At 38.3% G+C, this 24,560-nt stretch overlaps 1 protein-coding gene across 1 annotated transcript in view; it reads right to left on the bottom strand.

Moving 5' to 3' along the window:
• The window catches only part of EXOC4 (exocyst complex component 4), a 797,314-nt gene that overhangs the window by 118,851 nt on the left and 653,903 nt on the right, over positions 1–24,560 (bottom strand). Inside the window, exon 14 of the mRNA XM_036863209.1 lies at positions 361–539. Coding sequence (XP_036719104.1) covers positions 361–539 — 179 coding nt within the window. The remainder of the gene's footprint in view (positions 1–360; positions 540–24,560) is intronic.

Raw genomic sequence — 24,560 nt, forward strand, 5'->3', positions numbered from 1 at the left:
AGCTCTGAGACACAGTTTCTACCCTTGAGAAGTTGTAAGGAGGACAAAACATATTGCTTTCTGTTCTTGAGACACAGTGGTTCAATCTTACACAATCTGGTGTTTCTAAGGTTTAACATCAAGCTATGTTAACATGGACCTTTTTGGCTTCCCACGCCCCACATGGGGAAGCTGAGATTACTTCCTTTCACAGAATCACAAAGTACCAGAGGCTCAGCACAAGCAGAATTCTTGCACAGATCTTCCAACAACTCGGACATGTCCCCTTATGGCGATGTGTAGACACACTCGCATTTCAAATGAAAGTATTCAGTCTAGTTCCTCAGCTGTCCCCACAGGAACCACCCTGCTGGTACTTACTCTGGGATGTAGAAAGATTGGAGAAAGCCGACTTTGTTCGACCTGCTAACCATTCCAAGCTCTCATGCATGTTGGCCAAGGCTTTGAGGTCGCTGACATCACGGAGGATGTCCTGTGGAGGGATTAATTTATCACCCAGGTTCCCAATAAGAACTTCTGACTCCTTGCCAAAGGCTGCTCTGCAAAACAAATCAGAAACACACTTTACTTATAGCATGGAAAAGATAGGGGTGGACAAGACATTCTAAGGCATGTCTAAGAAAATGGTTGTTATCGTCACTATATTACAGCGTGCTATCTTTCCTAGGTTTAATTTTGTGAGAACATTATCTTATACATAAACTGGCTTAAAATTACTCTTGTAGGAGAAAGAGTTCGTGGAAGAAGAATGAAGTGACTCTGATGCTTGTACCTTCAACCAGCATGGGCCTGACCTATACAGTGATGGTCCCTGGGGATGGCTTTGATGCCTGCTATTTTGTAGGTTTTTCCCTTACCTCTTTTGCTATGGAAGTTGAAGAACAGCTTAGGGTGTTAAGTATATACATGGTTTGAAGGTGATTATAATATATAAAACAAACACATTCACCTGGCAGCTTGAAAATCTTTTAAGCTGTTCAAAAGCAGAGGGCCCAGCCTCTTTGAGAAAGCAGATTATAATTGAGATGGATGACAGGCCTCATTCATCCATTTATTCATTCATTCATTTACTTGTTCTAACAAGGATCTGAGGCAAGGAAGCTACACAGCGTTAAGGCATTCATTATTCGGACAGAGAAACGAGTACGAATCAATGAGGGATCCTTTTACTGGCTGAAAAAACATAATCAAGTGGATTTCACATACAGTCTAGTGTCTTCATAATGTTTTTGTTTTGGGCGGCTTGAAAAATCACGTTATGTGGGGTTAGAGAAGAATGACATTGGAAGGGATCCTATAGACCATATGGCACAGCCAAGGCACAGAGGGAGAAATAGAGGCTGACGTTCTGCCTACGTGACACACAAGAACTAACCCATAGTTCTCTTTCTTTCAAAAACAGGGCTGAAATGATACAAGATGACTGAAGATGTTAGGGAGAAAAATCATGTCTTTTCAGGAAAGTTATACAGAGGTGGGTAAGCAGAGGTGATGCTGCCGGAAGGTAGAACAGGTTTCTGTAAGTCCCAAAACGTTTAAAACTCACAACACCTTAAGTTAATAGAAGCAAGGGCGTTATTTCAATAGAACAAACCAAACTAAGTTTCAAGCAAGCAGTGATCATTAGCAGCTGACACATAGTCAGAATGACGCTTAATTGACACACAGGCATTTAGTGCTCAGCACTACAGCAGACACTCAAGGTTGAGAGAGGTTAACCGCTCTGAATTAAATGCCTATTCAATTATTATTAAATGCTACCAAGTAGTGACTCATGATAAGGCTTCTTGCTTCAACAGAGGGTAACATTTTTTATGGGAAACTCACGATTGAGTTGGTTAAGCTGTGGCTACGAAGGCAGTAACAGTGCAGTGGACAGAGCAGGGGAACCCCGGGTGTGCAAACAAACCTTATTCGGGGGTCCTGTAATAGGGCTTGGGTGGGGCCTGAAAATCTACATTTCTGACGAGTTTCAGTCTCCTTACCGGGGAAGCATGCTTTCTTTGAACAATAAGGGTTAGAGCACAGGCTTCTAAGTCAGGCAGACGTGGGGCTGAATCCTAAATCTGCCATTCACTCACTGTGTGACGCTGCTTAACTGCCCCGAGCACTGTTAGCTAGGGGTAATAGTACCGACCTCATATGAAATAAAGTAAGATGTAGACGAGGTGATTTAAAGATCTTTACTGGGAAAATTTCCATTATTACAAAAGTAGAGAGAAGAGTATATAAGTAATAACAAACTTCCACATAGCCATTGCTCAGCTTCAATTATCAGCAACTCATGGTGAGTATGATTTCATTTACCCATACCTACTCCCCATCCCCCTTGGAGGATTTTGAAGCAAACCATTCAGGTGATGTGAAGTGCATAACACAGTGCATGGAACTGGGTAAAAGCTAGTAAGTTGTGGTTACTATTATTCTTAGGTCTGCTGAGATGGTTGGTTTATTTAGCATCAACCCAGGGTATGCTGTGACAAATAAACTGAAATAGATGAGTGATGAGAAGTAAATAAATTAGATCGCAAGGGCTAGTTTTACAAATGGAACATCGTAGCAAATGCCACTGTGTCTCAGAGTCCAGACTTCTCAGAAGCTTTAAGAGGTAAGTCGTTGTGACAGAAACCACCAGTTGCCTACCCGGTAAGCAAGGTACCCAATGTAAAAACAAAATCAACCAAACCAAAAACCCTGCTCAATTTCCCAGCCCCTCTTGTTGATGTGGTGGTCAATGAGATATAAACTGGAATCAGGAAATGGGCTTCCGAGAAAGTTCTTCCAAGCAGTGTTAGTTGGCAGGGACCTCTTTTGCCTTCCCCTTTCTGGAATTCAGCCAAGGTAAGTGAAGCTGTGGTAGCTCTTCTTCAAATACCAGGTGACCTTGAGTATGAATATCATGCTGAGAATAATGGCGCCAAAGACAGGAGGGCATGGGGGCACGGATGACATCATGGAACTGCCACACGGCCCCAGACGATACATTTCTGGGCTTCATGTTACAGGAGAGAAAATGAAACCTTATTTGTTTAAGCCACTGCTATTCCAAGTTTCTGCTAGTAAGCAGCGAAATGTAATTTCAACTGACACAATTATCTAATTAGCATAAGTGATGTCATCTTCAGAAAACTTTCTCTGAATTTAGATATCCCTAAAATTGAGTTACTGGGGAAAGCAAAACAATATCTCTTCCATGATTTGAGCCCAGCAGACAGTTATAGTATCTTCCCCTCGGCTATCACTCAGTCAAGTTGTAAATATTTAGTTTTCTTAATCTGTCCTTATATATCAACTCTCCCAGCCCCTTAATCATCTTTGATAGCTGTAACACAAAAAATGCCTGTGGGCTGGGTGGCTAAAAAGCAACAAGGGAGGCAAACTGCCTTTGAAAAACAGGCTTGGAGCCATTTTTACGCATGTAGGTGTAACCCTGGGTGGAACGTGACAATCAAGACAAATGTATTTATGTAGCAGTCTAATCTACTTATGCGGGATCTCTGGGGCCCGAGCATGTCTGCCGTGTGCTGCCAGCACTAGACGTCTATCCCATTCCCCTTTGGCTCACAGAGATGTGCTTAACTTCCTCTGACGGGAAAGCAATAGACGGAGAAAAATACGAACTGCCTCGTGTTGAATATATAGTAGACATCTCATTTGACAGGAGTCCATAGTCACCCCCTAGAAACCTGGAGAGAGCACCAGAGCCATGACACGGAGAATAAATGATTGACAGCTATAACCATTCCACACGAAAAACCATTCCTTCGAGGATTTGTGTATGTCAAAGAGTTTGGCGGACGGGTTTTATGTGTTACAACAACCTTAAGGGGATGGCTCTAGCTGCTCAACTACAGATTTTTTCCTAAACCCTCTAATTTATTAAATGAATTATGGCATAGCCACACTGTGGAGAACTATGCAGTCATTAGAAATTACATAGTAGAAAATATTTGATACCATAGAAAAAATGTTTGATATAGTTTATTTTTAGCCATAATATGAAGTTGAACAAAAAAAACTGTAGGCACTCTATATTTTAAAAGAACATAATTATATATCTATATGAACTGAAAAAAGATTGGATATCTATATACCAAAATGTTAATTTTGTGACTGGATCATGCTTTGTGTTTCTCCGTATTTTCTATACTTTCTCCAATGAACATGTTTACCTTATGATTAAAAACAAAAACCTGAAAGCCCTACCACAAATGAGAAAATCTTTCAGATGGACGCATTTTAACCTGGAAAATTGGAGGACATGGGTATTACAGTTACTTGAGCCAAACTGGAGGCAATGGTTGGTTGGTCTAAAAGCTGGTTTGGACCGTGGCTTCAGCCTTGCTCGAGATGCAGTCAGAAGGGAACTCTCCTACACTGTTGGTGGGAATGTAAATTGGGGCAGCCACTATGGAGAACAGTTTGGAGGTTCCTTAAAAAACTAAAAATAGAGTTACCATAAGATCCAGCAATCTCACTCCTGGGCGTACGTCCAGACAAAACTATAATTTGAAAAGGTACATGTACCCCAATGCTCATAGCAGCACTATTTACAATAGCCAGGACATGGAAGCAACCTAAATGTCCACTGACAGATGAATGGATGAAGAAGATATGGTGTGTGTGTGTGTGTGTGTGTGTGTGTGTGTGTGTGTGTGTGTGTGTGTACACACAATGGAATACTACCTAGACATAAAAAAGAATGAAATAATGCCATTAGCAGCAACATGGATGGACCTAGAGATTATCATACTAAGTGAAGTAAGTCAGACAGAGAAAGACAAATATCATATGATATTATTTATATGTGGAATCTAAAAAAATGATACAAATGAACTTATTTACAAAACAGAAATAGACTCACAGACATAGAAGACAAACTTATGGTTAACAAAGGGGGAAGAGGGGTAGGGATAAATTAGGAATTTGGGATTAACAGACACATACTACTATACGTAAAATAGATAAACAAGGACATACTCTATAGTACATGGAACTATATTCAATATCTTGTAATAACCTATAATGGAAAAGAATCTGAAAAAGAATAGATATATATGTATTTGTATAGTCGAATCACTTTGCTGTACACCTGAAACATTGTAAATCAACTATACTTCAATTTTTTTTAAATGTTCTCAAAAAAACCAAAGAAACAGATGGCAGCCAGTGTCCACTGTGGAGGTCTCATGGCTAGAATGACTCCCCCCAGCATCTGGGTTAGTACTGTTTCTTCTTTGTAGATCTGAATTTTTACTTAGCCTTCATCTTCTGCTTATTATGAAAGCACATTATTGAATGAAGACATTCAATATGTTTATGTGAAATGGGCAACAGAATAATCATTATCTGGAGAAGGTGAAATAAGAGGCATTCAGTCATGGCCTAAAGATTATCTGATATACCCAGGAACAGACATCAGAACCCCAAACTTGTATGCTTCAGGCACTGAACCTATGTGAGAAGTCACCTTTATTATCAGTAGGCCAGCATGCTCACGTAGAAGCCTAAAACACTGAAGGAGTGTGTTAAACCTGTTAAGTTTAATTTTACCACACAATTATAATCTTTAAAGAGCTTGAATCTGACAAGAAATCATTTAAGAGAACTTTGCCAAGAGTGTAAAACCTGTTTAATTTAATTTTACCACACAATTTATAATCTTTAAAGAGGTCGATCTGACAATTCATTTAAGAGAAGTTTGCCAAAGATGTGAAAATTGTCTCCATTTAGTCTTTAAATCATTCTGTTATTCCCTGAAATCTTAGGAAGGAAAAAAAAAAAAGTGCACTTTCAACAGACTAAATGCACTTACGAAAGAAACATCACAAATCGTTTCAAAGTGACTGATTTGCAGATCTGGGCTACATTTGACCACATAACATACATGCTCAGACCCTGTCCCACTCCCCAAATCTTCTACTACTACTTCCCATTGCTGTCCCGCTGTAACATAACTGCCCCAAGAGCCAGGAAACACTGTACAAAGGGCAGTCCCCTATGATCCAGAACAGAGCAGGGGAAAGACACTGGCTGGCTCAGGTGGAGGAGCAGACGACCAGACGCCTTGCGTCCTGGAGGGGGCAGTGTTGTACCCACTCTGAGAACGGAATTGCTTTCCTTGCCTGAAATGTTTCGAGGGGCACCACTATCAGGAGATTTATTCAAGCTCTTATTCGCAATCATGGTGTGCTATTCAACAATGTTGCTGGCCAAGAAACTTACTGGGTGAAATGGCTGATGCAGGATTCAGCTATGGTCCAGTTGGGAAACATGTACAAGGCTGGAGTGCTGGGGTACTTTGACTCAAGAGACCAATATACAGTGCTGTTATTTATTTATTTGTTTTTCCAATAACAAGAAAGTATAGGTCTGGGAATCCAAGGATTAGAAGTAGGAATGGTCCCTCTTCTCATTATTAAAACTACTCATGGAGGTTCTGCTCCTGTTCCCACAACTTTGGTCTAGAGGCACTCAGGAAGGAATGCTTCCACCAGAAAATATAACAATGACTAAATTATATGGGTAAGAGAGATTGTCCACCAGCTATTTTGGGCTTCTCACACTACTGAACCAACAGGCAGAGAAAGGGGTCAGTTTGATGCCTGGAAGGACTGACCTCAATTGCCAAGGGCAAAGTGAGTTGCTTCTATGCAGTAAAGGCAGAGAGGACTACGTCGGATTCACTGGAACCCCTTTTAGTATTTCCAGGTCCATAGTTAACAGTCATGGAAAAAAACCCATAGCAGCCAACTAAAGGCACAACTGCCAAGAACTCAGCCTTTTTCAGGAACAAAGGCTCAGTTCAACACAAATAGGTAAAACGCTCTGAGCGGCTGAGCGCTGGCAGAGGGCAAGGGCAACATGGGATGGATGGTAGAAGAAGGAAGTAATAAATGTCACCAATTAGAGAAATGTGACCAGTTATAGAAATGGAGGCTGCAGCAGCCCTGCATTTTTATGCATATACTAATCAAGGGCTTCTTTTTGTTTTCCACTTCCTTATTTTTTTTTAAATTGAAGTATAGTTGATTACCAATATGTGTTAGTTTCAGGTGTACAGCAAAGTGATTCAGTTGTATATATATATATATATATATATATATTCTTTTTCAGATTATTTTCCATTATAAGTTATTACAAGATATTGAATATAGTTCCTTGTCCTTATTGTTTATTTTATATATAGTAGTGTGTAGCTGTTAATCCCAAACTCCTAATTTTTGTGGCAAAATATACATAAAACTTACCATTTGAATCATTTCTAAGTGTACAGTTTAACGGCATTAAGTACATTCACAATGTTGTACAACCAACATCACTATTTCCAGAACTTTTCCATCTTCCAAAGAGAACCTCTGTACTCATTAAAGAGTAACTTCCCATTCCCTCCTCCTCCCAGCCCCTGGTAACCACTATTCTACAGTTTGCCTCTATGAATTTGCCTATTCCAGGTACCTCATATAAGTGGAATCATATATGTCCCTTTGTGTCTGGCTTATTTCACTTATAATATTTTCAAAGTTCACCTGTCTTATAGTATGTATCAGAATTTCATTCCTTTTTAAGGCTGTGTATTTCATTGTGTGTACATATTGCTTATCCTTTCTTCTGTGGGTGGACATCTGAATTGATTCCACCTTTCGGCTATTGTGAATAATGCTTCTATGAACACTGGTGCACAAGTATCAGTTTGAATCTCTGCTTTCAATTCTTTTGGGTATATATAGAGAAATGGAATTGCTGGCTTATATGGTAATTCTATGTTTAACATTTTGAGGAATCACTAAACTGTTTTCCAGAGTGGCTGCATCATTTTACATTTCCACCAGCAACGCACAAGGGTTCCAACTCCTCCACATCCTCATCAAAATCTACTATTTTCCGTTTCATTTTTAATTTTATTTTTAAAAATAATAGTCATCCTAATGGGTGTGAGGTGCCATTTCTTCTACTATTTTACATGAGGAGCTGGTAGTATTAACTTTCCATTCTAGTTCAGAGGTCACCATATATGAGGAATCACATCTGCCTTGACATGGGACTGCAGAGATCCTAGACTTGAGATGAATTCAGTGATGGATGAGGCTGACTCACCCTTGTTGGGGAGAGAGAGAGAATTCCTTTAAATGATGAGTAGTTACCTTGAATTGGGCAGAAGTACCAAGTTTTAATGGATACAGAATATAAAAGGGGTGAACCCTGAAAGTCCAGGCTTGTTCGTCCTAAGATCCATTCCTCACCTTTGCTGTGATCTGTATCAGGGGGAGGCAGAGGTTGACTCCTGCCAGCTGTTTTCCAGGTTCTCAGCTGGGTACTGACAATGGGAGGCCCTGATGGGAAACTGAAGGCTAAAGGGAAAGGAGAAGAAGTCAGGGCATTGCTATTCCTCTCCCTCCCCCTCTGCCTTGGGTCATGTCTCCAACAGCAGACACATCTCCTTTTTGGCTCTAGCTCCTACCATGCTCCAAATGTGGGTACCTTTGTGCTCCACTAAATGGCTCTTCCCTTTGGAAAGAGCTAAAGGGAGGCAGTTGCTCCTTGCTGTTGCTAATCTACAGGTTCTCCTAATGTCCTCTGTTTGACACTCAGATCCTCATTCACCTATAATAACCAATTCCCTACATTTAATTCCCACTTGAAGGAATTTATGGGAACACTTGAAGTGGTTTCTGTTTTCTGGATCAGACCTTGACTTATACTAGGCCTAATAAGATGTCTGACCATATTCACTGCAGCTGGAACTTGATTAAATTCTTTGGCATGGGATTAATTAGTTCTGTTGTATAGACAGAGAAACTGAGACATGTTAAGGTAACCTGTAAAGACCACTTAGCCATTATCCGTCAGAGCTTAAACTGATGAAAGTTATAAAAAGGTCAGGTCACCTACCTAGATTCCTAATAATACCGAGTGATTCTTACGAGATGTGACAATGACACTTCCATCTATCGCTCCTGCTTTTTACAGCTGCTCAATCTTCAACACTTTCAAAACCTGTCTAATTTGTCTGTGTCAAAAGAAATGGAGGTGGTACCATTCTGATGGGTTCTTTAATCAGGTTTTTAAAAACTTTTTCTAAAATGATCTTGGCTAAACCCTCATAAATAGGAAGAAATAAAATAGTCCAGTTACCTTGATTACATTATTATTTTTTTCTTCCTAGAAACTGCTAAACCTCATCACTAAGTCTATCCTTCAATAGTTTTCATCACACACAATCATGTGAGTAGCTATTTTTCATATTTAATAAGTAATTTCTCCTCTTCAGAAATTTGTCTCCTCCTTCAATAATCACAATCAAAGATTTTTCATTTGCTTTCTTTGCCTTCTGTCTGTCCACGATTTAGAAACTTGTAATACTCTTAATATACTTGCTATATATATATATATATATATATATATATATATATATATATATATATATATATATATATGTTGCAGGGGAACTGGAGTTTCTACTCACTCAGAGATGTCAGCCAAAGAAATTAATCATGACTATTATTAAGGTGTGTTGGGGGGTGACCACCAGCTTGTCCCCTTGTGCTTTTAAATCACCTTGTTCACTGGGACAGGCATAAAGCACTAGACTTTTGGATTTACAGTGTTCTGGCACTGAGAAGGATTTTGGTAGTTAGTCTAAACCAGTAGCTATAACCCCGGCTAGACATTAAAAACTTAACTAGAGAAGTTTAAACAAAATACCTGATGACAAACTCGACCTGCCAAAATTCAACTTTAATTGGCATGGGTGGGGCTCAGTCACGGGCATTTTTTAAAATAATAGCTTTACTGAGATAGAATTTATATACCATAAAATTTACCCACTTAGTATGTGCAGTTCAATGGTTGGCTTTTAGTATAGTCACAGAGTCACACAATCACACAATTAACTTAGAACATTTTTATCTCCTCCAAAAAGAAACCCTGCACCTGTTAGACTTCCAATTTATCCTCAACCCCAGCCCTAGGTCACCACTAATCTACTTTCTGTCTCTATAGATTTCCCTATTCTGGACATTCATATATAATTCCTATTAATATAAATGGAATCACACAATATGTCATCTTTTGTGACTGGCTTCTTTTACTTAACATGGTTTCAAGGTTTATCCGTGTTCATGCATACAGTAGTACTTCTTCTATTACCAAATAGTATCGCACTGGATATATCATGGATCTATCCCATTTTGTTTATCTGTTCATCACTTGGTGGATAGTTGGGTTGTTTCCATTTGTTGGCTATTATAAATAATGCTGCTATGAACATTCACATCTAAATTTTTGTGTGGATGTATGTTTTCATTTCTCTTGGGTATATATACTGAGAAATGGAATTGCTGGGTCATAGATGGTAACTCTAACCCTTTGAGAATATGTCAGACTGTTTTCTAAAGTGGGTGCGTCATTTTACATTTCCACCAGTAGTACACGAGGGTTCCAATTTCTTCACATCCTTGCCAACACTTGTGGTTACCCATCTTTTAAAAGTATAGTCATCTCAGGGGATGTGAAGTAGCGTCTCGTGGTTTTGATCTTCATTTCCGTGATGGCCAGTGATACCGAGCACCTATTCACGTGCTTACTGACGATTTGTATACCTTCTTTAGAGCAGCGGCAATTCTGACCCTTTGATCATTTTTTTAAAAAAATATTTATTTATTTATTTATTTGGCTGCGCCGGGTCTTAGTTGCGGCACGCAGGCTCTTCGTTGTGGTGCACGGGCTCTAGAGCGGGTGAGCTTAGTAGTTGCTGCGTACAGTCTTAGTTGCGCCGTGGCACATGGGATCTTAGTTCCACGACCAGGGATCGAACCCGTGTCCCTTGCATTGGAAGGCGGATTCTTAACCATTGGACCACCAGGGAATTCCCTTTGATCATTTTTTAATTGGGTTATCTGCCTATTACTGAGCCATACATTCTTTAGCAGATATTTACTAGGAATCCATCATTACCCAGGCCCTAGTCCTCTGTTCCTAGTTCCTCTGGGGGGTTCAAAGTCCACTAGAATGATTTTGTAATTCGCTAATATGCCATGACCCACAGTGTGAAAAATGCTGTGTTAAAGTCTGGCTCTGTGAATGTGTTCCTTGATTCTGTCTCCCAAAGATGGCGAACTTCTATCAAGCATTTTATAGAGAAACCCCCCACCTTTCCAATGGGGAAATCTGGCAGTCACTACCTTTAACAAAAAGTCAAGCTTGGCATTGCCAGTAGCAGCACAGCCAGACTTTATATGAAGTGACACAGTGGGAAGCACAAAACACCACCTACATGGGTATTCTTGACAGATATGTTGTCTGGATATAATCACAAAGAAACTTTTAGCTAAATTCAGATCTCTACTTGGTAACTGGCCTAGACTCTTTATCAAAGGATTCCATGTCATGAAAAAGAGAGGGAGCTGATGAGGCTGTTATAGATGAGTGGAAACCAAAGAGACATATTATAATGTGTAAACCTTGATTGGATCCATGACACTTTTTTGGTAATCGGGGAAATTTGACTATAGACTGTACGTTGGATAAACTTTGAATGAAGGCTGGTTTTGTGAGGTGTGGCGTGGTAGCCAGAACAATGACCCTTCAAAGATGTCTATATCTTGGGAACCTATGATTATGTTACTTTATAAGGCAAAAATGATTTTGCAGATATGATTAAGGTTAAGGACATTGAGATGGGGGGATTATCCTGGATTATCTGGGTGGACCGAATCTAATCACAAAGTGAAGAAGTTTTCCTAGCTGTGGTCAGGGAGAGAGATGTGATGATGGAAGAAGGCTCAGAGAGAGGCTAGGTTGCTGGCTTTGAAGATGGAGGAGGAGGCCACAGACCGGAGCATGAGGTTGGCCTCCAGAAGCTGGAAAGGCAAGGAAATGGATTTTCCCCTAGAACCTCCAGGAAGGAATGAGACCCTGCAGACACCTTGATCTTAGCCCATTGAGACTTGTATTGGACTTCTCGCCTACAGAACTGTTAAGAAAATGAATCCGTATTGTCTTAAGTCACTGGTAATCTGTTACGGCAGCAACATAAAGCACATGGTAATAATGCAGGTGAGTAGGAGAATGCCCTTGTTCTTGGGAGAGTCATGCTAAGAATTTAAGAGTAAAAAGTCATGATATCTTTAGCCTACTTTTAGATGATTTGGCAAGAGGGAAGTGTGTATATATATTTGGAGAGGAAACTGAGAGGGGATGGCAAGATGTTAACAGTCAGTAAATCTAAGTCAGGGTATATATGCAGTTACTGGACTGTTATTTCAACTTTTCTATGGGTTTAAAACTTTCCAAATTAAAACAAGTTTAAGTTTAGGGGAAAAAAATCAGAAATGAGAAATAGATGGAAAACTGATGCACGTTTCAAAATCAGTATCTCCCCTGCCCAGAATAGTTCCTAGAACAGCAATCTCCTAGGAATTGCTTCCTAACTGGATCTCTTGACAGTACTCTTTAAGTTTCTTCCCAGTGTGCTGAGTTTCGGGAAACAAAGGTTTTGTACGAGGTACAACATAACTTGTATGGTGAGAATTTAATGCACTAAATTAAAAACGTAAACAATATTACTAAAACAGTCAGAGCCCTTGCAAACTGTTCACGCTGTTCTCCTTTCAGATCTGGAGAGAGAAAATTCAGCATGACAGCCAGTTATGTTCTGACATGTTCAATCCACGTAGGCATAAACGCAGAATTTCTTCTGTCATTTCATCTTTCTGTCCTTGTATAGGAATTCTGGAGTAGTTTATGTGCTATGTTCTCATGGGTGAGCACAGAAAAACTATCATGCTCAAATAAGTCTCTTCTAGAAAAGAAAGGCTAGAGGTTTACCAAGGTGATGGCAGGGCAAAGGTCTAGAGACTGAAGCTCAGGCACCATTCTGCTACAGGCAGTTTTACCTCTACCTGGGTTCCCTGCCTGACAGACAGACAGAAAAACATCACCCTTTTTATCAAAAGCCTGTATAGGCTGGGCTGATGGCAAAACATCAGGGTTCAAACAGTGAGCCTCCAATTAAAGGCCAAGATTTTAATCACAGGTCAACAGAAGACGACTAGGTGATAAGTTCAAATACTACATTACAGGAGATTCATTATGTAGAAAAAACAACACTGTTCCTATTTGACTCAGAACTGCATAAGTCATTTGACAAGAAATTCTTTAAATTTTCTCTACAGTCATAGTTTTAATTTAAGTTGCCATGTTTCTTCCTGGGAAGCATAACTTTTGTCCCTTTGCCTGTATTAGTAGCAACATACTCTATACATTAAACAGTTAGCCTTTTTATTTGACTAATTTCCAATCATTCATGTAAAATTACAGCTCAGACTGTAACAGGGAAAGGTAAACAGTTAAGTATCTTCACCTTGCTATGAACTGAGATGTAGTCCCCCAAATTCATATGTTGAGGCTCCCAACCCCAAAGTGATGGTATTTAGAGATGGGATCTTCCGGAGGTAATTAAGTCATGATGAAGGTGGAGCCCTCATGATGGGATCAGTCCCCTTATAAGAAGAAACCTGAGAGAAATCTCTTGTTCTGTCCTTGACCTGTGAGTTCACAGCAAGAAAATAGGCCTCTGCAAGCCCGGAAGAGAGCCTTTATCGGGAACTGAATTGGCCAGCACCTTGATCTTGGACTTCCCAGCCTCTAGGACAGTGAGAAATAAATTTCTGTTGTGTAAAGCACCCAGTCCAAGGTATTTTGATAAGGCAGCCCGAGCAGACTAATACACACCCTATACTCTAAGACTCCTTCTATGCTATCCTTACTCTTATTTAACTCCTTTAGTTGTATATCAAGTAGTACATGAGTACAGACATACAGTCACCAAGAATTTATTGAGCAACTGTTGTGTGTCTCACTCTAGGCCTGACATTCAACAACAAAATTCTACAGCAATGATGCTAGAAGCATGCTTGTCATTAACCCTACTCCTTTGATAGTGCTGAATCCTGATCTGATCAAGGACCCTGGTTTCAAAAGCCTTTACAGGCACTTTCTGCTTTTATGACGATGTTTTTCTGGAAAACAATAATCATCAAGGAATCGACCAAGTTTCCTTATCAAAACAGCTTTATAATTGAAAGTTGTGATTCTGAAATATCAAATAAATGATGAATGTTTACCAAAAATATGCCAAAAATGTAAACATACTAAAACCAGAACCCTTAGTAGCTAAAAAAATAGAAAAATTATTTTCAAAATTCTACATAATGGACAGAATGTACTAAGTGTACTGATTATATAAAGGGCTCCAACCTATTCTAAAGTGTAAATACACAACATAAAAACACAACTTCACTGGACATAAAATATGACCTAATATGCTAGTTAAAGCGTGTGTGTGGGTGTGCGTGCACACACACACACACTCACAAAACCAGCCTAGAAGTTTGAGAATCAAAGGTTGTCATTTACACAGGGCTTAATCTCCAAAATATACAAACAGCTAATACAACTCAATAACAAAAAAACAAACAACCCAACTGAAAAATGGGCAGAAGACCTAAATAGACATTTCACCAAAGAAGACATCCAGGTGGCCAACAGGCACATCAAAAGATGTTCAACATCACTGATTATTAGAGAAATGCAAATCAAAATTACAATGAGGTACCACCTCACACCAGTCGGAATGGCCATCATTAAAAAGTCTACAGGGGCTTCCCTGGTGGCGCAGTGGTTGAGAGTCTGCCTGCCGATGCAGGGGACACGGGTTCGAGCCCTGGTCTGGGAAGATCCCACATGCCGCGGAGCAACTAAGCCTGTGAGCCACAACTACTGAGCCTGCGCGTCTGGAGCCCGTGCTCCGCAAGGGGAGAGGCCGCGACAGTGAAAGGCCCGCGCACCGTGATGAAGAGTGGCCCCCGCTCGCCGCAACTGGAGAAAGTCCTCGCACAGAAATGAAGACCCAACACAGCCAAAAATAAATTAAAAAAAAAAAAAAAAAGTCTACAAATAACAAATGCTGGAGAGGGTGTGGAGAAAAGGGAACCCTCCTACATTGTACATTGGTGGGAATGTAAATTGGTACAGCCACTATGGAGAACAGTATGGAGGTTCCTCAGAAAACTAAAAATGAATTACCATATGATCCAGCAATCCCACTCCTGGGCATATACCCAGACAAAACTATAATTCAAAAAGATACATGCACCCCTATGTTCATAGCAGCACTATTCACAATAGCCAGGACATGGAAACAACCTAAATGTCCATCGACAGATGAATGGATAAAGATGTGGTACATATATACAATGGAATACTACTCAGCCATAAAAAGGAATGAAATAATGCCATTTGCAGCAAACATGGATGGACCTAGAGATTATCATACTCAGGGAAGTAAGTCAGAAAGAGAAAGACACATGCCATATGATATCACTTATATGTGGAATCTAAAATATCACACAAGTGAACTTATCTATGAAACAGACTCACAGACACAGAGAACAGACTTGTGGTTGCCAAAGGGGGGAGTGGGGGAGGGGTGGATTGGGAGTTTGGGATTAGCAGATGCAAACTATTATATATAGAATGGATAAACGACAAGGTCCTACTGTATAGCACAGGGAACTATATTCAGTAACCTGTGATAAACCATAATGGAAAAGAATATGAAAAAGAAAGTCCCACCTCTGCTGGGACTTTCAGAGCTGTGCAGTTTTTCTGCCAGGAGCCACTGTATATATATGCATAACTGCATCACTTTGCTGTGCAGCAAAAATTAACACAACCTTGTAAATCGACTATACTTGAATAAAATAAAAATTTTAAAAAAGGTTGTTTACAGATGAGGGATGGAGATGCAGAAGAGTGAGGGAACCTGGCTAAAGACACATGGAGAATTAAGGGTAAGGTGGGGTAGGAACTCAGGGCTCAGTCTCAGGGTTTTCTCCACATTCTGTACCTCCCTTTTTGGTACCAAGTAGATGAGTACACTGATATATCAGTATGTAAATACAGTGGAAAGTTCCATGAAAATCGATACTAGGTAACAACAAGCAAAGAGCGAATTGGGAAGCAGCACATTATTTTCAGGCTGATGGCACTGCTCAGAGTTCTGATTCAGATTCAACTTGGAATAAAGTTGCACTTGAAATGCTCGGTTAGCTTGGAACATGAATGCATCTTTCTTTAGCCAAGCCACTCAAATAAGCCTGGCTACTTTGTAGGATGTTGTCCAGCAACACAGGATATAAACAATAAGGTACCAGGTTTTTTTTCTGTAGGTGCTGGGACTTTCAGAGGTGCACAGTTTTTCTGCCAGGAGCCACTCTAAGTTATGCATTCCTAGAAATAGCAATAGTTTTCTATAAAGAACATTTCTTAAGCTTCAAAACAGATTATCAACATACAGGATTAAAACAACCAATAATTACTTATTATAAGCTAAAGATATACTTTGGTTTTTCAACTACCAAGAATTATTATAGATTTCAAAGTCAAAATTTATATAGCATTGAACTTCCTCATAGAGTATTCCAGTTTATTGATGATTCTGGTTATTTCTCAAATTGCCATACAATTTCCTTTTAAGAATTTTAAATCTATTCAGAGCAGACACTAAACAACTGATCTCAAGCAATGGCAATAATTCTGAAACTGAGGAAATAAGCGTCATGTCTTCAAGGTAGCTCTCTGGGGAAGGGATTGAGCAATTGGTGGGGGGGTCTTAGGAGGAAGACAAAGAAAGATATGGGAATCTCTGGGGCAAAGTATACTACAGAGAGGAGTAAATGCTTCACATAAAATTGGCAGAAAACTGAAGATGGCTTAAGATTAAGATATTTTTTCAGGGATAAAAAAATGTTAGAATGATAGTGTATTTGTGAACAATTGGTGAACTGGCAGTGAATACTAACAGGGTTTGAGGACATGTGGAAATTTTTTTAAGCAAATAAAAATTTAAAAGCTAAGTACTAATTACTCATGGTTAAATAACCGATAATGATGAACAGTGGTCCCCTGTCCCACCCCCCTCACCTCAGTCTTATGCCCTAGAAAGAAGCACCTACAACTTTTTTAAAAAAACAATTTGTTTCTAATTCTTCCAGTGGTTATATCCACCACTGTATATAAATCTGTGGAAACTGCTATGCATTGATACATTCATTTTAGAATTTTTATACTGACCTCCTGCTCCGTGGATGGGTGAGGAATTAGCTTACCTATGTCCCCTCTTCCCACCCCCCAATCATATCACTTACCCCTTCTCAGCGTAGTTACATTATTATTTTTCATTTTTCTACTGGTCTCTTTTTAACGTATTTACATATTATCTTTATGTATAATGGTAGTACTCACCCTGCTCTAAGTTGCTTATTTGTTAACTCCCCCAAAGACTGTGAGCTCCTAACCCAGGAGGGAAGCAGGGTGAGATGCAGAAAGGGAGAGGGTTATGGGGAGGAGACGCTGGAGGAGTTGATACCTGAGCTGTATCCTGAGAGCCGAACTGGAGAGGTACAGGAGGCAGGGGTGGGATGAGCAGAGGGCATCTCAGGAAGAGGAAAGGGCATGCGCAAACACATGGAGGGAGGAAAGAGCATGGTAGACTGGGAACAGGAAAAGGTGCAATAAGATAGGGCCGAGAAGGCAAGGGGTCCTTCATCATCCGGCAGGGAAGTAAGCCTGCAGCAGAGAGCAGCTACCAGTAGAGATGGCATTAGGGAGAGGACAGCAGGCCTGGGACTTTTCAGTGGTGGGTGTGCGCTGTCTCGTGTCTGCCCCTGTCTTAGGAACACCTCTTCCTGCTCCTACCCCAGAGAGATAACTGGTATCCTTGCCACCATCACAATGGCACAGAACATCATTCTCAACCGCACTTTCTGAAGGGCTGAGTAGGACTAAATTAGAGGGATTAATTTCTTCTTTTATTAAGACTCCAAATGAGAGAAAGAAGAATGGTATTGAGTGTACATCTAAGTTAAAAAAAAAATCATAATTCCATGATCTAAAATTAAACAAAAAATAAAATGTAGAAAATACTATATTAGTGACTTTTTAATGATACTAATAGATAACTACAATCCTCATATAACCGTCTCAGTAGGCTAGCATTTATGCACTGTATAGAGGAAATTTACATTTTTTTTTCATTTACTGCCAATCGTATGCTAACAAGAGTCATATCATTTTGATATAATAACAAAGTGCCTAATTCAATCATCTTGAACATTAATTGATATGTTTGTAGCCGAGTCTCCAGTTAATTACCTGTCTTTTTTGTTTAATTTTGAGATTTAAACCTACTTCTCATCCAGTCTTGCCTGTCAGTGTCCTACATACGTCTGTGACCTTCATCTTGTGTAATCGAGGGAAAAAAAAATATCTTAGCAAAGCATTTTCTACTCCTGTACTTATTTAATATATTCATATTTTCTGATTCATCTTTCCTTTTATAATTATATTTTTAAAGTCACATTAAGCCTGCAGAGGTAGTGGGATAAATGTCTCTATTCTAATAAACATTTGTTCAAGCTAGCTAAAGTCTTTTTTTTTTCCTGCATCAGATCTTTTACTTATTCCTTCAAATTTTCTAAAGAGTCTTCAATGGCTGTAGTTATCTAGAACCTTTTAACAGTCATTGCTTATATTGTTTTGAGATGCTTTAAATTTCCAATTGGAATTTTTCTGAAAATTATCTGTGCTCTACTTTATTTTTTAATTTATTTTTTATTTTAATTTTTTTAATGTTTATTGTTTTTTATTGAGGTGATTTTTTAAAATTAATTAATTAATTTATTTATTTTTGGCTGTGTTGGGTCTTCGTTGCTGTGCACAGGCTTTCTCTAGTTGCGGCGAGCAGGAGCTACTCTTCATTGTGGTGCCCGGGCTTCTCACTGCAGTGGCTTCTCTTGTTGAGGAGCACAGGCTCTAGGCATGTGGGCTTCAGTAGTTGTGGCACATGCGTTCAGTAGTTGTGGCTCGAGGGCTCTAGAGCGCAGGCTCAGTAGTTGTGGCACACGGGCTTAGTTGCTCCATGGCATGTGGGAATCTTCCCGGATCAGGGCTCGAACCCGTGTCCGCTGCATTGGCAGGTGGATTCTTAACCACTGCACCACCAGGGAATCCCCTGTGCTCTACTTTATTAGTACTATGTTTACATTGAAATACATTCCCAGGCTTACAGATTTCTACTTCTCTTGTTTAATCTCAGCTGGATGAAGAAATTTAAGAAGTGTAAAGACCAACCAAAGGCAAAAACAAAACAAAAGAGATTAATTAGTGGCAGTGCTGAGGACTAGAACTCAGGCCTGTGAGCTTCCAAAAGGAACATGCTACTATGCATGTAACTTTCAGGGAGGCCACTGAAAGCATTTTCTTCCAATTAAGGCATTTGGCTCACCATTCTTCATATTTCAGTTTTTTTCATTTGAAGAGTGAATGATCCTTCCTATTTTTAAATTCAGTTTCATTCAGTCAACATTTATTGAAGGTCTTCGATGTACTATTAGGGTCCACAGAAGGTTAAAGTACAAACTTGCTTTCTGCTTCTATTCTGACTCTTTTTATTAAACACCTAATATAGAACTCATGCCAAACAAAGTCTTAGGAATTGCCTTGCTCTCTGAAAGTTCTTTAAGCACTCTGAGTTCATAATTTTGTAAAGTGACAAAAATCAGTCTTAACATATCACTCATTTGATCCTCCAGATGAAATAAATAGTTATCTTCTAAATAACTAAAAATAGCTAAAAATGTCGTTTAGTTTCTCTTCCTTATTCAGGTCTGTATCACACACTATCTAAAACCTACATAATTTGTTTTATATCATTTTTATATTTTCATCCCTTTTGTATCCTTCTTTCTTTTTTCAACAATAATTGTTTTTTCTATTCTTTGATTAGGCAAACATAAAACTCAGAGGAAAGATAAGACAATCAGTTTTTTAAAATTTAATTTAATTAATTTATTTTTTATACAGCAGGTTCTTATTAGTTACCTATTTTATACATAGTAGTGTATATATGTCAATCCCAATCTCCCAATTCATCCAAGACAATAAGTTTTAAAGCACTGTACATTCCTGGTTTCAATACAGTCTTTCCCTCAAATATCTGGATATTCTGTTACCAACCTGTTACTGGAAGGGAAAGAATGGGCAACAATATAATACATGAAATATAATACAATTAATTCTAATAATAACAAACTAAACCTAGGGTAAAAGCACCTGTATGGTAACTTTCTGCAACATTAGCAAATTACAATTAAAATATCAGTCAAGAGTATGATGATCAATGAAAATGAAGGCATAACTCAAATGTCCAAAAGTACAAATTCCTCACCCAATTTAAGGCTGGATGGTCACTCTGTGCTAGCTCTAGGAGCCAGACTACTTGGGCTCAAATTCTAGCTCTGTCAACTTAGAGGCTCTGTGAATTTGGGGCAGTTATTTAAGTTCTCTGCACCTCAGTTTCCTTATCTGTTACATGGGAATAATAGTGCCTGCAACCACACAATGTTGCCATCAAATACGGGCACTGTCAACTTTGATTGTAATAGATTACACAATCTTTCCAGAAAACTTGATTCTTTATCATTCATCTTTCTTCATGCTGGAGCTCAAGACTAATTTCGTAAGTTTTATATACTCTTTGGCTTTTATCACCTGAATACTCTTGTCCTGGTCCTGCCAATCACATCTATCCACTTCAGGATTTTCAAACCTGGCTCTAGGGAAATGACTCTTATTCTTTGAAATTCTGGGGCCCTGAGTGAAATGGGGGTAACAGATTTGGGGGAATAGTCTCTAAAGCACAGGGCCTCCCCACCCCCTTTACTTCTTCCAACACCTTATCTCTTCTGTTAATTACATGACCAGAAAACAGGACTGCTTTTATCAGTGGATATTCATTGATCTCAAAGGGATAACTATGCACATATATATGACAGGTGCAAAGATAATGGGCTAGGAAGCCTGCTTTCAGCTTCTTTGGGAACAAAAGGATATTTGTTATTTTTCGTTTTTCTATTAAAGTCCTGGCCTGACCTATTTTTTTCCTTTATTCAAAGTTAAGCCAGGAAAAAATACATTTTATTTTTTAGTTAAAAAACAAGAATAGAAAAGGGCCTCGTTTAGTAATGAAGGGAGCATAACCTTTATTCAATGCAAAGGACACTGGATTCTATATTCATCTGGGCGCCAAATAGCTCTCTAAGCTTTAAAAACTAATTACAGGAAGAGAGTGTGATTTTTCAGTCTTTTTGGCTCATGCCACGCTCTGTGGTACTCTAATGTGTGAAAATCAAGGCTCTGTAACTCTACCACATTGGAATATCAATGAAGAGTCTTCCCCTCTACTTACCTTTGCTTTCAGGATAGAGAATATGACAGATTAAGAGAAAAGAATCAATCACATACAAAACAAAATAGATCTAAAAAATTATTTTTCTTCTCTTAAAGCAAATAGAGTTTGTTTTCAAACCATGTCTGTTTGCATGCAAAAACGTGGACAAATATCTCAGTCATAATGTTCAGAAAATAAACCAGATACTATGGTGAAATTTATATAAAATATAAGGACAGTCAAAACTAAACTATGGTGATAAAAATCAGAATAGTGGTTACCTTGAGGTAACCTTCTGGGGTGCAAGAAAAGTTCTGTATTTTGATCGGGGAGGTGGTTACATGAGTAAAATCACACATAACATTTCTTTGAGTTATATACCTAAGATTGCATCTTACTTCATGGATATAATAATTCACCAAAAATTTTTAAAAATATGTTAAATTTGCTTTCCCTTCAAATTTAAGATGGAAGGTGACAATGCAGTGAGCAAAAAGGAAATAAAGAAAGCCAAGAACTTAATTCTAGCTCTTCTAAATCAGAAGCATGAGGTGGTATACAGACGTTCATCTCTGCATTAGCCTTCTCTTTTCTGAAATAGGGCTAGAAACCCTTCCCCTTATCTCTAAGCTATTGAAGATAACTAATAAAACTGATTGAAAATCTCTTTGCAGGCATAAAAGACAATAAGCCTAGGAACAACAGGAAGAAGACTTACTTTCAGTTAAAGTAACCTGAAAAGTTGGGGAAAAATAATTATCCCCCAGAAGTTACTTCTAATATAACTACTCAGGTTACAGATGTATTAAATAAGTACACTTAAAGATCAATAGTGGGACTATGCTTACCCAGACCTCTTAGAAATCTAGCAGCAGGAAAACATGATGGTAACATGGCCTGACTCTCCCCTAAGGTCAGTTTGATTACTCCTAGTTGGTACTCTAATTGATCATGTCTCAATAATTCTTTACCTCTTTTGATAGAAAAAATCATGAGGCTACTCTCTGCTACTATTGTTATGACAACATGATATAAATTAAGAAGTGTAGAGAGCAGGGATAGGAAATATAATTTTAAGAGTATATAACTTATTTCATATGCTAGGGAAAAACATATTCATCACAGTAAAAGTTTCAGAGAAAAACACCTCTGTGACTTTGGCATAAGAAAGGATTTCTAAATAGGAAACAAAATGTACTATCTATTAAAAAAATAAATGTGACTTATTAAAATTTTAAAAGTCTGTTTATTAAAAGACACCATTAAGAGAGTGAAAAGGCAATTTGTAAAGTGGGGGAAGATGACATTATCTATCTATCTACCTACCTACCTACTACCTATCCATCACAAAGGAGTTACATCCAGATATATAAAGAATTCCTACAAATCAGTAGGGAAAAGACAGACAACCTAATTAAAAAATGGGCAGTAGATCTGAACAAATATGTTGTGAAAGCGGATATTCAAATGGCCAATAAATACCATAAAAGTACATTAAAATATGTTCAACTTTGTTAGTCATGAGAGAAATGCATATTAAACCACACTGAGATACCTCTACAAATCTACTAGAAGGCCAAAATTAAAAAGATGGAAGATATCAAATACAGATGAGAAACACAGCAATTGGAACTTTCATACACTGCTATGAGAGTGCAAACTCTTATTACCACTTTGGGAAACTATTTGGCAGTGTGCACTACAACTCAACATATGCATATGTTATGACCCAGCAATTTGACTCCTAGAATGTAAGCAATAGAAATATATACATATGATTACTAAGAGGCATATAGTAGAATATACAAAGCAGCACTATTTGAAACAGTTTTAAATTAGAAAGTACCCAGGTACCCAACAGGAGTAAAATAAATGAATGCATATATACACACATAAACATTCAAATAATACAATATTAAAAAATATCTGGGGTGTACCCATATAATGGAATACAATATAGAGTACAGAGTAATAAGGACCTATACACAAGAATATGGATGAATCTTGTCAATATAATGTGGAACAAATGAAGCCAGTCATAAAAGAATATATAAGTGCATGATTCCATTTAAAAAGAATCCAAAAAAAGATTAAACTAATCTATGTATTTAAAGGTCAGATACGGGTCATTTTCAGAGAGGAAAACAGTGACCATAAGGAAGCACGAGAAGGCTCACTATTGCTTTGTTCTGTTTCTTGTTGCTATTATTCTGTTTCTTGATCTGGATACTGTTACACAATGAAAAGTATGAAAATTTGCCAAGCTGTGCCTTTGACACATGTAAACTATAGGTAACATAAGCAGAGAGATGGAAACTCTAAGAAAGAATCAAAAGGAAATGCTAGAAATCAAACATGCCATAACAGAAATGAATAATGTCTTTGATGGACTTATTTAATAGACTGGGCATAACCAAGGAAAGAATAAGTAAGCTTGAAGAAACATCAATAAAAATTTCCAAAATTGAAATCCAAAGAGAAAAAAGAATGAAAAGAGAACAGAATATCCAAGAACTGAGGAACAAATTCAAAAAGTTATAATGTATGTGTAATGGGCATACCAGAAGGAGAAGAAAGAGAAAAAGAAACAGAAATATTTGAAGCAATAATGACTGAGAATTTCCCAAAACTAATGACAGGCACCAAATCACAGATCCAGGAAGGTCAGCGATCACCAACACACACACACACACACACACACACACACACACACACAACACACACACCCTTATACCCAGGCATACAATACTCAAATGGCACAAAATCAAAAACAAAGGAACTTTGCAAGAAGCCATAAGAAAAAATTACCTTACCTATAGAAAAACAAGAATAAAAATTACATTGGACTTTTCTTCAAAAACCAAGGAAGCAAGAATAGCAAAGTGAGAGACTTAAAGTGTGAGAACAATCATCAACCTAGAATTTTGAACCCTATGAAATTACTCTTCAAAACTAAGGGAAAAATGAACACTTTCTCCAACAAAAATTGAAGGAATTTGTCTTCAGTAGACCTGCCTTACAAGAAATGTTAAAGAAGTTCTTTAGGGAGACTTGGACCTACATTAAAAAAGGAAGAGAATTAAAGAAAGAATAACTGAAGGTAAATAAAATCTTTTATTTCTCTTATTCTTAATTGATCTAACAGGTAACAGTTTGTTCAAAATAATAACAGCAACATTATGTACAGTGATTATAGCTGATGGATAAATGCAGTGAATGGCAGCAAATGTTATAAGGGATGGGAGGAAAGAATTGGGACTACTTTGTT

The sequence above is a fragment of the Balaenoptera musculus genome, chromosome 9 (genome assembly GCF_009873245.2).
Source record: "Balaenoptera musculus isolate JJ_BM4_2016_0621 chromosome 9, mBalMus1.pri.v3, whole genome shotgun sequence".
Taxonomy (NCBI): Eukaryota; Metazoa; Chordata; class Mammalia; order Artiodactyla; family Balaenopteridae; genus Balaenoptera; species Balaenoptera musculus.